The 15,363-nt window shown below is 39.4% G+C and overlaps 1 protein-coding gene across 1 annotated transcript; it reads left to right on the top strand.

Annotated features, from left to right (window-relative positions):
* The first annotated feature begins 871 nt into the window (after positions 1–871).
* LOC111544956 (olfactory receptor 5AK2) lies at positions 872–1,800 on the top strand. The gene is given in 2 exon segments (XM_023215835.1): positions 872–1,442; positions 1,445–1,800. Coding segments are annotated over 2 exon segments (927 nt in total).
* Positions 1,801–15,363: the final 13,563 nt, after the last annotated feature.

Below are 15,363 nucleotides of genomic sequence, written 5' to 3'. Positions count from 1 at the left end.
TTTTCTACAACATGCTTTTCTCTTTTGACCCCATAAGAGTACATATTTATCTCTCTGCCTTAGACTAGGTATTAATAAATAATATAAATCTACTGAAATGTATACAATTCTATTTCCTAATTTTGCTATTGGAAGATTTTTGTTAATTTGTTTTCAATGCAAGTTACATAATATTATATATAATATGCATGTTATTGATACTATAAACAAGTGAATGAACATAATTAACTTGTAGATGAGTTCTGTTATCCCCATTGTACAGGGGAAGTAACTAAGGCCAAAGGGAATTATATGCTTTTTTCTATTAACTGGTGAGGCAAAAATTCAAAACCAGGGTTACCTATTTCCTTTCCACTGCACAAGGCTAACTATTAATGATGACTGAGAAACCCAGCACTACCCATATGTTAAGCATGTGTAAAAGGCTAGGGTAAACCCCCCGTGGCATGAGTTTACCTATGTAACAAACCTTCACGTGTGCCACCAAACATTAATGTTTTAAAAAAGCTTAGATTGTTGGCCATTTTCTTTGTAGCATCTATTTGATTAGAAAACACCTTCAACATAGATGAAACAAAATACTTCATATTGAACCGGCCAGCGATTAGAAGTCAGTCTTCTTCTGAGACAAACTTTTTCATTTTGAAGACAAATTCATTTCCTCTTTCATCAAGTAAATCACTCTTTACTTGATGATTGTAAGTAAATTTTTATATTTGAGATGTAAATAACACTATTGTGAGTATTTGTCATGAAAATCCAAATAGAAAAAAGTGACATGAAATATAAAGTCATTTCACTGCAAGAAGTCTCAAAGATTTCCCTTCTTTTCTGGGTCCTTCTTTTAGTCCTTTCTAGACTTTTGGTAGCCATGGCACGAGGAAACAGCACTGAAGTGACTGAATTCTGTCTTCTGGGATTTGGTGCCCAACAAGAGTTTTGGCATATCCTCTTCATTGTATTCCTTCTCATCTATGTGACCTCCATAATGGGTAATACTGGAATAATCTTACTCATCAACACAGATTCCAGATTTCAAATACCCATGTACTTTTTTCTACAACATTTGGCTTTTGTTGATATCTGTTACACTTCTGCTATCACTCCCAAGCTGCTCCAAAGCTTCACAGAAGAAAAGAATTTTATATCATTTCGGGGCTGTGTGACACAATTTTTGGTTTATGCAACATTTGCAACCAGTGACTGTTATCTCCTGGCTATGATGGCAGTGGACCGTTATGTTGCCATCTGTAAGCCCCTTCAGTATCCCATGATCATGTCCCGAAGAGTCTGCATCCATTTGGTAGCTGGTTCGTACATCATGGGCTCAATAAATGCCTCTGTACATACAGGTTTTACATTTTCTGTGTCCTTCTGCAAGTCCAATAACATCAATCACTTTTTCTGTGATGGGCCCCCAATTCTTGCCCTTTCATGCTCCAGTATGACATCAACCTCACGCTACTTGTTGTCTTTGTGGGATTTAACTTGATGTTCACTGGGTTGGTCATCATCTTTTCCTACATCTACATCATGGCCACCATCCTGAAAATGTCTTCTAGTGCAGGGAGGAAAAAATCCTTCTCCACATGTGCCTCCCACCTGACTATAGTCACCATTTTCTATGGGACACTCTCTTACATGTACTTACAGTCTCATTCTAATAATTCCCAGCAGAATATGAAAGTGGCCTCTATATTTTCTGGCACTGTTATTCCCATGTTGAATCCTTTAATCTACAGCTTCAGAAATAAGGAAGTAAAAGAAGCTTTAAAATTGATAGGGAAAAAGTTATTTTAAATTAGCCCCAATTGTTAACATTCAGCACAACAAATCATCCTGCATAGCTGTTCTACCAAAATTTAATGTTTCTACAATAAGAAACATGTAGAAAGATGTCAAATTAATAATCTAACATCACATGTAGAGGAATTAGAAAAACAAGAGCAAATCAACCACAAAGCTAGCAGACGACAAGAAATAACTAAAATCAGAACAGAACTGAACAAAATTGAGACCCAAAAGTTTATATAAAAAAATTAATGAAGGCCGGGCGCGGTGGCTCAAGCCTGTAATCCCAGCACTTTGGGAGGCCGAGACGGGCCGATCACAAGGTCAGGAGATCAAGACCATCCTGGCTAACACGGTGAAACCCCGTCTCTACTAAAAACTACAAAAAACTAGCCGGGCGAGGTGGCGGCGCCTGTAGTCCTGCAGTGAGCTGAGATTCGGCCACAGCACTCCAGCCTGGGTGACAGAGCAAGACTCCGTCTCAAAAAAAAAAAAAAAAAAAAAAATTAATGAAACCAAAATTTGTTTTATTGAAAGGATAAATAAGATTGGTAGGTTGCTAGCTAGATTCACTAAGGTAAAAAAATAAAGGAAAAATCCAAATAAGCACAACCAGAAAGGACAAAGGTGACATTACAACCAATCCCACAGAAATGCAAAAGATAGTCAGAGAATATTATGAATACTTTTATGCAAATAGACTAGAAAATATAGAAGAAATGGATAAAATCCCGGGAACCCTCAAACTCCCAATTTAATAAGGAAGAAATTGAAACCCTGAGCAGACTAGTATCAAGTTCTGAAGTGAAAACAGTACTAAAAATCTACCAACCAAAAACAAAGTGCAGACCAAAAGTATCTGCCGTCAAATTCTACCAGATGTAAAAAGAAGAGCTGGTGCCAATTCTACTGAAACTATTTCAAAAAATTGAGCAGGAGGGACTTCTTTGCAATTCATTCTATGAAACCAGCATCAGGTCTCTGATACCAAAACCTGGCAAAGACACAACGAAAAAAGAAAACTACAGGCCAATATTCCTGATTAACATAGATTCAAAACCATCAGTGAACCAAATTCAACAGCACCTCAAAAGTTAATTCACCATAATCAAGTAGGCTTCATTCTTTGGATGCAAGGTTGGTTCAATACATGCAAATCATGAAATGTCATTCACCACATAAACAGCATTTAAAACAAAAACTATATGATCTCAATAGATGCAGAAAAAGCCTTCAATAAAATGCAACATCCCTTCATTATAAAAATTCTCTATAAACTAAGCATCAAAGCAACATACCTCAAAATAAGTGCAATCTATGACAAATTCACAGCCAATGTCATAATGAATGGGCAAAATCTGAAGGTATTCCCCCTTGAAAACTGGAACAAGACAAGGGTGCCCACTCTCACCATAGTTCAACATAGTTCCAGAAGTCCTAAGCAGAGCAATCAGTCAAGAGAAAGAAACAAAAGGCACTCAAATAGGAAAAGAAGAAGTCAAACTATCTCTCTTTGTGGACTATAGGATTCTATATCTAGATAACTCTAAAGACTCTGTCAAAAGGCTCCTGGAGCTGATAAACGAATTCACTAAATTTTTAGGTTACTAAATCAATGTACAAAAATCAGTAGCACTTCTAAACATCAGTAATGTTAAACTGAGAACCAAATCAAGAATACAATTCAATTAATAATAGCTACCAAAAAAATAAAATATCTAGAATACATCTAACCAAGTAAACAAAATATCTCTACAAGGAGAGAATTATAAAACTCTACTCAAAGAAATCAGAGAGGACATAAACAAATGGAAAAACAGTCCATGCTCATGGATTAACATAATCAATATCATTAAAAATGGCCATACTACCCCAAGCAAACCACAGATTCAGTGCTATTCCTATCAAATCACAATGTCATTTTTCACAGAATTAGAAAAACTATTCTAAAATTCATATGAAACTGGAAAAGAACCCAAATAGCCATAGCAATCCTTAGCAAAAAGAATTAAGCTGGAGGCACCACATTATCTGATTTCAAGACATACTATAGGGCTATAGTAGCCAAAACAGCATGACACTAGTACAAAAACAGTAACATAGACCAGAATAGAGAACCTAGAAAGAAAGCCACACACACACACACACACACAGACACACACGGTTATCTGATCTTTACCAAAGTCAGCAAAAGTAAGCAATGGAGAAAGGACTTATTCAATAAATGGTGCCGGGATAATAGGCTAGCAATATACCAAAAAAACAAAACTGGACACCTACCTTTTACCATATACAAAAATTAACTCAAGATATATTAAAGAGATAAATGTGAGACCTCAAACTATAAGAATCCTAGAAGAAAACTTGGGAAACATCATTCTGAACATCAGTCTTGGGAAATAATTTATGACTAAGTGTTCAAAAGCTATAGCAACAAAAAATTTGACAACTGGAACCTAATTAAATTAAAGACCTTCTGCATAGCAAAAGAGACTATCAACAGAGTATACAGGCAACCTACAGAATGGGAGAAAATTCTCAGAAAGCTATGCATCCAATAAGTCTAATTTCCATAATGTATAAGGAACTTAAACCACTCAGCAAGCAAAAAACAAGTAATCCCATTAAAAAGTGGGCAAAGAATATGAGCAGATACTTCTCAAAAGAGGACATACAAGAAGACAACAAACATATGAAAAAATGCTCAACAAGACTAATCATCAGAAAAATGCAAATCAAAATCACAATGAGATAACCATCTCGTATCAGTCAGAATGTCTACTATTAGCAAGTAAAAAAGCAGTAGATGCTGGCCAGAACATGGAGAAAGGGGAATGCTTATACACTGCTGGAAATGTAAATTAGTTCAGCCACTGTGGAAAGCAGTTTGGAGATTTCTGAAAGAACTAAAACAAACTATCATTTGACTTAGTAATCCCATTACTGGATAACATCTAAAAGAAAATAATTTTTTCTACAAAAAAGACACGTGCTTGTGTGTTCATCACAGCAACATTCACAACAGCAACAACATAGAATCAGCCTAAGTGCCCATCAGCAGTGAATTGGATAAAGAAAATACAGTACATATACATCATGGAATACCACACAGCCATAAAAATGCAAAACTCAGGTGCTTTGCGCCATTGGCTAAAGCTAGAGGCCATTATCCTAAGCGAATTAACACCAAACAGAAAAGCAAATACCACATGTTCTCATGTATAAGTGCAAGCTAAATATTGAGGACACACAGACACAAAGATGGGAAAAATAGACACTGGGAAATACTAGGGCTTAAGGGAACAAGTGGGGCAAGGGTTAAAAAAACTAACTGTTGAGTGCTATTGAAACAGAAGAGTTCTCTAATCCCCCGAGTGACAGGGGTGTGCCTCACCTTTTCTGTCACCATTGCTGCTCAAACCCCTGATGGAAGGGGAAGCACACAGACGGTCAGGTGCTGGAGCTGGGACAAGTGCTTTGGGCTCTGGCAACATGGTAGTGTCCAGGGGTGGGTGCCTGTGGCCCCAGTATTACAATGCTCTTTTAGCCTTGCCATTCGCAGACAGCATAAATGTTAACCAGCTCAATGGACCCTCTGTCGTTTTGCCAGGGCAAAGGGCCAGGGTGACCACTTTCTGTATCCCGAGCTCCTGTCCAGCATCCCAGAAAAATTGAGTCACACACAGGCTTGAAGGACGAATGCAGGATTTTATTGAATGGTGGAGTTGGTTCTTAGTGGGATGCATGGGGAGCTGAAAGGTGGATGGAGTGGGAAGATGTAGTAAAAATAGTTGCTAATCTATGCTGGAGTTTACTTGAATGTCACTATGCCGATCGTCATCTTCAAGGACACACATATCTTCCATCATCCTGGGCTTGCCCTCTGCTATGGGTCTTTGTCCACAGGTGTCTTCCACCTGACAACTGTCACCGTTGTCTTTGGAGCGCTCTCTTACATGGACTTACAGCCTGAATCTACCGTGTTTCAAGAGCAAGAAAAGCCAGCATCCATATTTTGCAGCATTATGACTCTCATGTTAAACTTCCTTATCCACTGCCTGTGAAATTAGGAAGTAAAAGAAGCTCTACAGTCAACAAGGAAAAAGTATTAATACATGTAGAGTGAGGGTAAATTACTAACACTGAGTGTCAGAAGTATCCTGTGGTGAGCGCCCTGACATATTTGCTGATAGCATATTCGTCAAAGCAAGTTGCAAGGCCAACCCGGATCTGGATTCAAGGTGTCGGAGTAACACGCTCTACTGCCCGATGGAAAGATCTGCAACACTGCATCACAATGATATGAATGTGACAAAGGAGAAACTTGGGGACATTTTTATAACCTACCACAACATGTTCTTACTAGAGTACATTGTTTTTTAGCTGACACCCTAATCAGAATATGAATCATCCTGCCACAGATGTAGATATGAGAAACAAACTGAATCTCTGTAAAGGCACAGTAATTTATGTTTGCTCATTATCTGTTAATTGTCAGGAATATATAAAGTGCTCACTAAGTAGTTGTTGAATTAATGAACAAAGAATTCAACAAATGAATTAATGAACAAATTCAAGCCTCTTTGTTTGCCAAGAGGCTTTGGTCACTGGAAAGTCCAACAATGTGGTTTATGATGGGGGCTTCAGGGCATGCCCTATCAGTTTTGATTTCCATAGAACAGGAGATAAAAGGTTTTATGCTGATCCTCCAGAAAGGCTGGGAACTAAACATCAGTTACATGCGCAGTATACAATCGAGCCCTGATAATAAAACCCCGAGCATCACAGGCTCAGGTGAACTTCCTGGGTTGACCCGAACCCAATATGCATGACAACTCCATGCATCAATTGCCATACACTGATATGGCGAAAGTATGATGGAAACTTTATGTTTGCACCCGTCTCAGACCTGGTCTTATGTTTCTCTTTGTTTGTTGGCTTAATTTGTATTCTTTGGCCATAATAAATCTATAATTGTATGTATAGTCTTAAACAATTTTCTAATGTCTTAATTCACATTCTACACTAAATAACCATATACTGAGTGACTATAAGTAAAAGAGGCCAGGCACAGTGGCTCACACCTGTAATCCCAGCACTTTGGGAGGCCAAGAAGGGTGGATCACGAGGTCAGGAGATTGAGACCATCCTGGCTAATATGGTGAAATCCCATCTCAACTAAAAATACAAAAAAATTAGCCGGGTGTGGTGGCACATGCCTGTAGTCCCAGCTACTCGGGAGACTGAGGCAGGAGAATGGCGTGAACCTGGGAGGCGGAGCTTGCAATGAGCAGAGATCGCGCCACTGCACTCCAGCCCAGGCAACAGAGCGAGACTCCGTCTCAAAATAATAATAATAATAATAATAATAATAATAAGTAAAAGAAATTTATTTCTCACAGTTCTGGAGACCAAAACAATTTCACCGCAATCCCTAAAATTAATGTCCTGCTGACATGCAAAATACATTCATTCCTTTCCAACAGCCCCCAAAGCCTTAATTCATTCTAAAGACTAAAATGTCAACTAAATATTATCTAAACTAGATATGAATGAGACTCAAAATGCAATTTATCCTGAGGCAAAATCCTTCTTCAGTTGTGATCCTGTAAAGCCAAACAAATGATGTGCTTCCAAAGTGCAATGGTGGCATAGACATTTCCTTTCTAAAAGCAAACTCACTGGAGCACAGGACACCCTTCCAGACCCACTGAGATGGCAAAACTACCCCCACAGCTTGGTGAGGCACTGCCCATACTTTGATACTCTTCCATGGTCCCTCATGCTTCAGTTCTATTGGGGTAGAGATTGCACCACCACCAGGGTTTGGCAAGGTATCCCAACTCGACTTTCTAGGCATTGGTCCCATACTTTGGCAATCTCACCTTCTGGGCTCATGCATTCTGGGAATGATGACCCTGATGATTTCTTAATTGCCTTCCAGGTTCTTCGTTCCTCATCTTGAAAAATACTACACGTATACATCCAGATAGTTCTACAGTTCAGTACTGCAGGGTCTAAAAAGTCTTATAGACTGTTTTCATTTTGTCCTACCTTCTCTGCTTCCTTTAGTCCTATCTGGCAGTACTCCCACTGGCATAATCCCATCTCTATTCTTGTCTTTTGTTGAGATGATTGATTAAGCCTGTGATTCACTTTCATACTAATCTTATCAAACGGACACTTGGCCACAGTCTTCGTATTCTCTTCCAAATACACTTTCTCATTTTTGCAATACGGATAGGCTGAGAATTTGATTTTCTAAATCTTTAGGTTCTAGTTCTTTTTTGCTTAACAATTCCGTCTTGAAACCATTTCTCTCTTTTTGCATTTTACTATAAGCAGTCGGGAGAAACGAAGCTGTTCCTTCAATACTTTGTTTAGCAATCTTCTGCTCTCAACCTCTACCTTCCACAAAACCCTAGAACATAAACACAAGTCAGCCAAGCTCTTTTCCACCTTATAACAAGTATCTCCTTTTCTCCATTTTCCAATAACATGTTCCTCATTTTCATCTGAGATCTCATCAGAAGGGCCTTTACCTTCCATGTTTCTACCAACGTTCTGTTCATGGTTACCTACGTGTTCTCTAAGAATAAAGAAACTATCTCTATAGTTACCTTTTTTCACTGCGCCCTCACCAAATGCCTTTAAGAGTCTGTTCACATAAATCCAGGCTGCTTCTAAGATGCACCTAAAAACTCTTCTAGCATCTACCTATTTCCCAGTTCCAAAGCAGATTTCTACAATATTAGGAGTTTCTAATGGGCAGCACCACCCCTTATACCAACTTCTATCCTAATCAGTTCAGGCTGCTATAGGAAATTGGCATAGATTGGATGGTTTATAAACAACAGAAATTTATTTCCAATTCTGGAAGTAGGAAATCCAAGATCAGGGTGCCAGCATAGTCAAGTTCTGAGGAGGGGCCTCTTCAGGCTTGCAGGACACCCAAAGAAGGCAAGAGAGCTCTCTGGGTTCTCTTTTATAAGGAAACACATCTCAGTCAGAAGAGCTCTACCCTCATGACTTTATCTTCCAAAGTCCCTACCTCCTGAATCGCCAATTGAGGCTTCAGAGTTACCGGACGAATTCTGAGGGGATACAAAAATTCAGTCCGTAACAGCTGAATTTTTGAGTCACTCTAGTGAAGTATCAAACCTGAGGGTGAGTGTTTAGTAAGAATTGCTCCCTCAGAAGACAGTTTTCTAAGCTTCTCGAGGGAGGTTTCCAAGGCCGCAGAGACCGGGAGCAAGAATAGCGAAATGCAAAAGGAGAAAATCCAGGAATGGAGGAATTTCTTTGCTAGTATACACTCCAGAAAACCGGAACTTGATCCCACAGGGGACTCTGATAAAATATGTGGAATGTCCTTCAGAATTATTCCTCTAAAAGACAGGAAGTTAAGACATTTTTTCAACTCCCCTCACCCATTGGTTTGGGATTGCCAAAGGATTTTAACATCCTCACACACCTGTGGTGGCCCTGATGAATGATCTTTAATGTTTTCAGAGATATTTCTGAGGCAGAGAAGCAGAGAGATATTACAGAAGATGGACCGCTGATAGCACAGACAAAACTGTCTACCACAAATGCACTGAAATCAAGTACTAAGGAAGTGCAGTACAAAACACAAAGATATCTGCTAATCTATGTAACACAGTCTATCTAGCAAACAAGATGTACGTAAAAGTCTGGTGGGGAGTTTGCAGAAGGCATTATGTATGTATATCATGTATATCTGTCAAGGGCATATATGTGGTGTCACCCTGCTGTCTTGGTCCCCATGTTTCTTTCTTTAAAAGAGAATGTGACATCTAGAGCTGAGATAAATTTAGGTTAAATTTAGATTCTTTCAGAAAACCACGTTTATTGTGGATTGTGGTGACAGGGATAATTAACTAGACCTAAAAAGAATTTCTTAGATATATAAAAACATGCTCATCCTCATTCATAACAGGAAAAAAAGCAGCTGTTCTCTAACAAGACAACTCTTTAAAAAAGAAGTCCCGGCCGGGCGCGGTGGCTCACGCCTGTAATCCCAGCACTTTGGCAGGCCGAGGCGGGTGGGTCACAAGGTCAGGAGATCGAGACCATCCTGGCTAACTCGGTGAAACCCCGTCTCTACTAAAAATACAAAAAATTAGCCGGGCGTGGTGGTGGGCGCCTGTAGTCCCAGCTACTCGGGAGGCTGAGGCAGGAGAATGGCGTGAACCCGGGAGGCGGAGCTTGCAGTGAGCCGAGATCACGCCACTGCACTCCAGCCTGGGCAGCCCAGCGAGACTCCCTCTCAAAAAAAAAAAAAAAAAGAAGTCCCTAATGACGGTAACATTGGGGGAAAAAATCAAGATATATATGTAGGAAAAGATGACCACCATCACAGTGCACATCAAATTCAATCCCACAAACACTGTTAATAGTTGAGGTCAATATTGGAGCATGATAGGGCAAGAATTGGAGGTTCATCATAGAAAAAGTGATTAATTGTACCGGATTTGCAGAATTTCCATGAGAAAGTAGAAGTTGTATTTACAGAGGCATTTAGGAAACCCATGACATGTGAACTAACTAATAGCTTAATGCAGAGTCCCTGGGACATAACCTCTGGATAATGGAGTGGGTTACAGATGGCCACATAACGGTCTACTGTCATAGCAGCCAGGATGTAAAAGTCACTTATTGCAAAAGTACCATAAACTAGTAATTGCACCATACATCCTATGCATGAGATAGACTTCTTTGTTTCTACAAAGTTTTTCAGCATCTTGAGTGTGATAGCAGAGGTGTAACAGAGATCAACGAATGCCAAGTGTTGGAGGAAAATTTACATGGGGATATGAAGAGAAGCATCAATTTTGATAAGTAGGATCATTCCAGTATTACCTACTAGGGTAACCACATAGATTGCTAGAAATACTATGAAGAGGATACACCAAGGATATCTTCTGCTGCAGGGAAGAAAAAAGCCTTCTCCACATGTGCCTCCCACCTGACATCAGTCACCATTTTCTATAGGGTTCTCTCTTACATGTATCTATGCCATGGTACTAATGAGTCTCAAGAACAAGAAAAAGTGGCCTCTGTGTTTTCCTTTGTACCCTGGGAATACAACAACTGCTCCATTGCAATTTGTACAAACTGTAGATGTTATTATTCCTATTTACTATTATTCCCATGTTAAACCCTTGATTTACAGTCTGAGAAACCAAGATGTGATTGAAGCCATAAAACTAACAGAAAAAAAGTATTTCTAATTTGAACCTTGATTTCTATCTCAACGTGGCTCAACAAGCCAGCCAACAGTCCTCTCTTATTTCTCAATCTCAGAAAATATGACAAATGTCTATAAGACACAAATACATTAATTAATTATATAAATAGCATTTGAAAGATAGAGAGAAACATTTCAAATGATTAAATAAACAAACCTCTAATCCATGTGTTCCTTAAAGAAAAGGCATCTAAAACAGTATCTTTGAAATTGCATCTATATATTTTGATGAGCCTTTGTTGAGATATTTGCCATCAAAAAAATTGAAGTAAATCAATGAGAAGTGCATAATCAGTGTTATGTAAGGACTTCCATTAAATAGAGTATAAAGACTCAGCAGGGGATAGAGGGAATCTTTTCTTGTCTTCTCCCAAGAGGTACTTTTCTCTGTAGCCAATCTATTTGTAATTGTAAAGTAAAATTTGAAAGATTATTTCTTTGGATAATATACACAGAAAAGAAGAGGAGGAAAGGAAAGACAGTGGGGTAAATCTTCATGGATATTGGGGTGTTAGGGACAAATATCCATTGTTTCCCTAGTTTCCCTGACAAAAAGAAACAAGTGGGATTACTTCTTTGAAGTACAGCAAATGAAACAATCAACAAAATGAAAGGCAATGAATGGAAGAAAACATATGCAAACTGTATACCTGATAAGGAGTTCATATCCAAAGTACGTAAGGTACTCACACAACTCAACAGTAAAATAAATATGTAATAACCTGATTTTAAAATGGTCAGGTTACTTGAATAGGCATTTCTCAAAAGAAGACATACAAACGGCCAATGGGATATAAAAAGGTGCTCAACCTCACTAATTGCCAAATAAATGAAGTCAAAATCACAATGAGATATCACCTCACTCCTGTTAAAATGGCAACTAACAAAAATAAAAAGATGTGTTGAAGTTTTGTGTGACAAAAGTCCTTGCACACAGCTGATGAGAATATAAACTGGTACAGTCACTGTAAAAATGGTGCAGAGCTTCCTCAAAAAGTTAAAAATAGAACTACCATATGATTCAGCATTCCCACTTCTTGGTGTACATCCAAAGGAAATGAAATCAGTATGTCGAATACATATCTGCACTCTCATCTGTAATGTTCATTGCAGCACTATTCTCAATAGTCAAGATACGTAAACAAATGTTGGTCAGCAGATGAATGGATGAGGAAAACGTTGATACACATACACGCTGGAATATTATTGCGCCATTAAAGATAAGGAAATCCTGCCATTTGCAACAGCATGGAGGAACCTGGAGAACACTGTGCTAAGTGAAATCAGCCAGATGAAGAAAGACAAATACTGCACAATCTCACTCGCATGTGGAATCTCACACTTTTCCTATGGACACACCAACTCCACTCCTTTTGTTCCCTCTCCACAAGGAAATGTTAGGACTGTATACTTTTTCTCAAGCCTTAAAGCCATGCCGGGTACTGAGAATCTCCCATTTATTTTTCCCAGGGCAGTGACATGAAGTGTTTAAAGTATCTTCTCCCAGTCCAGAGGAGTCTAGTTGGCTGGCTGTGTCTGTTTGTGGTGGATGAGCTGCAGAAGCTCTTGCAGGCACATCTATGGGGAGATGGCAGGCAAAATGTTGGGCGCAACCATGGTCTTGTTGTGGCCTCCACAGGCAATATGTCCTGGGAGGTTTGTGAGCAGCCTTTTGGTGGATTCTGCAGGGCAGCCAGTAGAAACAATAACGTTTTATGTACTGCACCCCTGTTGCTGTGAGCCCCTGCCCCTTTCCCTGCTCCAAATTGTCCCAGGACTATTGAGTCATTATTCAGTATTCTGGGTGGAGCGAGAAAGAAAAGAACCCTTTAGGTTGGGGAAGCTCTCACTTTCTCCGGTGGGAGAAATCACTGGAGGTGCAGGTCTCTTTGACATTAACCTGTGCTGCCTTGAGGGAGGCCGATGCTGGTAACATGAAACTGCTTTTCTTATCCTCTTTAAAGCGTCTGATTTCAGCGTCTGAACACTTTAAAGCGTTCAGATTTCTTTCCTCAGCAGGATGCTTAGACCTCTCTGCTGGCCTCCAGGGCTCCACAAAGGTACTTTTGTCTGTGAGTGGTTGTCAATCATTGTTTCTGTGGGGGCATGAGGGCTGAAAGCTCCTGAACACCACTGTGAGGGTGGTCATCTTTTCCCAAGTATATACCCTGGCTGCCATCCTGAAGATGTCTTCCACTGCAGGAAAGACACAAGGCTTCTTCATGCGAGCCTCCCACCTGAGAGCAGTCATCATTTTCTATGGCACTCCCTCTTACATGTATATACACCATGGGACCAATGGGTCTCAAAAGCAAGGGAAAGTGTCATCTGTGTTCTATGGCATTGTGATTGATCTACAGCCTGCTGTAAAAGAAAAAGGAAAGAAGTAGTTCTAGATTGGGCCTCAGTTTCCAATTCTCTGCACTTGTAGACAACCAGACTGATAGTGCCAACTTTTTTAGTATACTTTAAGTCCTGGGATACATGTGCAGAACGTGCAGGTTTGTCACATAGGTACACACAGGCCATGGTGGTTGCCTGCACCCATCAACCTGTCATCCACATTATGTATTTCTCCCTCCCCTAGCCTCCCACCCCATGACAGGCCTCGGTGTGTGACGCTCCCCTCCCTGTGTCCATGTGTTCTCATTGTTCAACTGCCACTTATGAGGAAAACATGTGGTGTTTGGTTTTCTGTTCCTGTGTTAGTTTGCTGAGAATGATAGTTTCTAGCTTCATCCATGTCCCTGTAAAGGACATGAACTCATTCTTTTTTATGGCTGCATAGTATTCCATGGTGTATATGTGCCATATTTTCTTTATCCAGACTAGATTGCAAGACAATCCTAAGCAAAAAGAACAATGCTGAAGGCATCACACTACCTGACTTCAAACTATACTACAAGGCTACAGTAACCAAAACAGTATGGTACTGGTACCAAAACAGATATATAGACCAATAGAACAGAACAGAGGCCTCAGAAATACCGCCATACATCTACAACCATCTGATCTTTGACAAACCTGACAAGAAAAAAGCAAAGGGGAAAGGATTCCCTATTTAAAAAATGGTGTTGGGAAAACTGGCTAGCCATATGCAGAAAACTGAAACTGGACCCCTTCCTTACACCTTATACAAAAATTAACTCGAGATGGATTACAGACTTAAATGTAAGACCTAAAACCATAAAAACCTTAGAAGAAAACCTAGGCAATACAATTCAGGACATAGGCATGGGCAAAGACTTCATGACTAAAACACCAAAAGCAATGGCAACAAAAGCCAAAATTGACCAATGGGATCTAATTAAACTAAAGAGCTTCTATCATCAGAGTGAAAGGCAACCTACAGAATGGGAGAAAATTCTTGCAATCTATCCATCTGACAAAGGGCTAAGATCCAGAATCTACAAGTAACTTAAATTTACAAGAAAAAAAAAAAAAACCCATCAAAAAGTAGGGGAAGGATATGAACAGACATTTCTCAAAAGAAGACACTTATGCAGCCAGCAAACATATGATAAAAAGCTCATCATCACTGGTCATTAGAGAAACACAAATCAAAATCACAATGGATACCATCTCACGCCAGTTAGAATGGTGATCATTAAAAAGTCAGGAAACAACAGATGCTGGACAGGATGTGGAGAAATAGGAATTTCCCACCGTTGGTGGGAGTATAAATTAGTTCAAATTCAACCATGTTGGAAGACAGTGTGGCAATTCCTCAAGGATCTAGAACCAGAAATACCATTTGACCCAGCAATCTCATTACTGGGTATATACCCAAAGGATTATAAATCAGTCTACTATAAATACACATGCACACATATAGTTATTGTGGCACTGTTCACAAAAACAAAGACTTGGAACCAACCCAAATGCCCATCAATGACAGACTCGATAAAGAAAATGTGGCACATATACATCATGGAATACTATGCATCCATAAAAAAGGTTGAGTTTATGTCCTTTGCAGGGACATAGATGAAGCTGGAAACCATCATTCTCAGCAAACTAATGCAAGAACAGAAAACCAAAAACTGCATGTTCTCATTCATAAGTGTGAGTTGAACAATGAAAACACAGAGACACAGGAAGGGGAACATCACACACCAGGGACTGTTGGTGGGTTGGGGGTTAGGGAAGGGATAACATTAGGAGAACAACCTAATGTAGATGATGGGTTGATGGGTGCAGCAAACCACCATGGCACATGTATACCTACATAACAAACCTGTATGTTCTGCACCTGTATCCCAGAACTTAAAGTATAATTTTTTTTAATGTTAAAAAAAAAG

Source organism: Piliocolobus tephrosceles, chromosome 13 (assembly GCF_002776525.5).
Source record: "Piliocolobus tephrosceles isolate RC106 chromosome 13, ASM277652v3, whole genome shotgun sequence".
NCBI classification, from domain to species: Eukaryota; Metazoa; Chordata; class Mammalia; order Primates; family Cercopithecidae; genus Piliocolobus; species Piliocolobus tephrosceles.
This window is presented reverse-complemented; position numbering and strand designations above follow the sequence as displayed.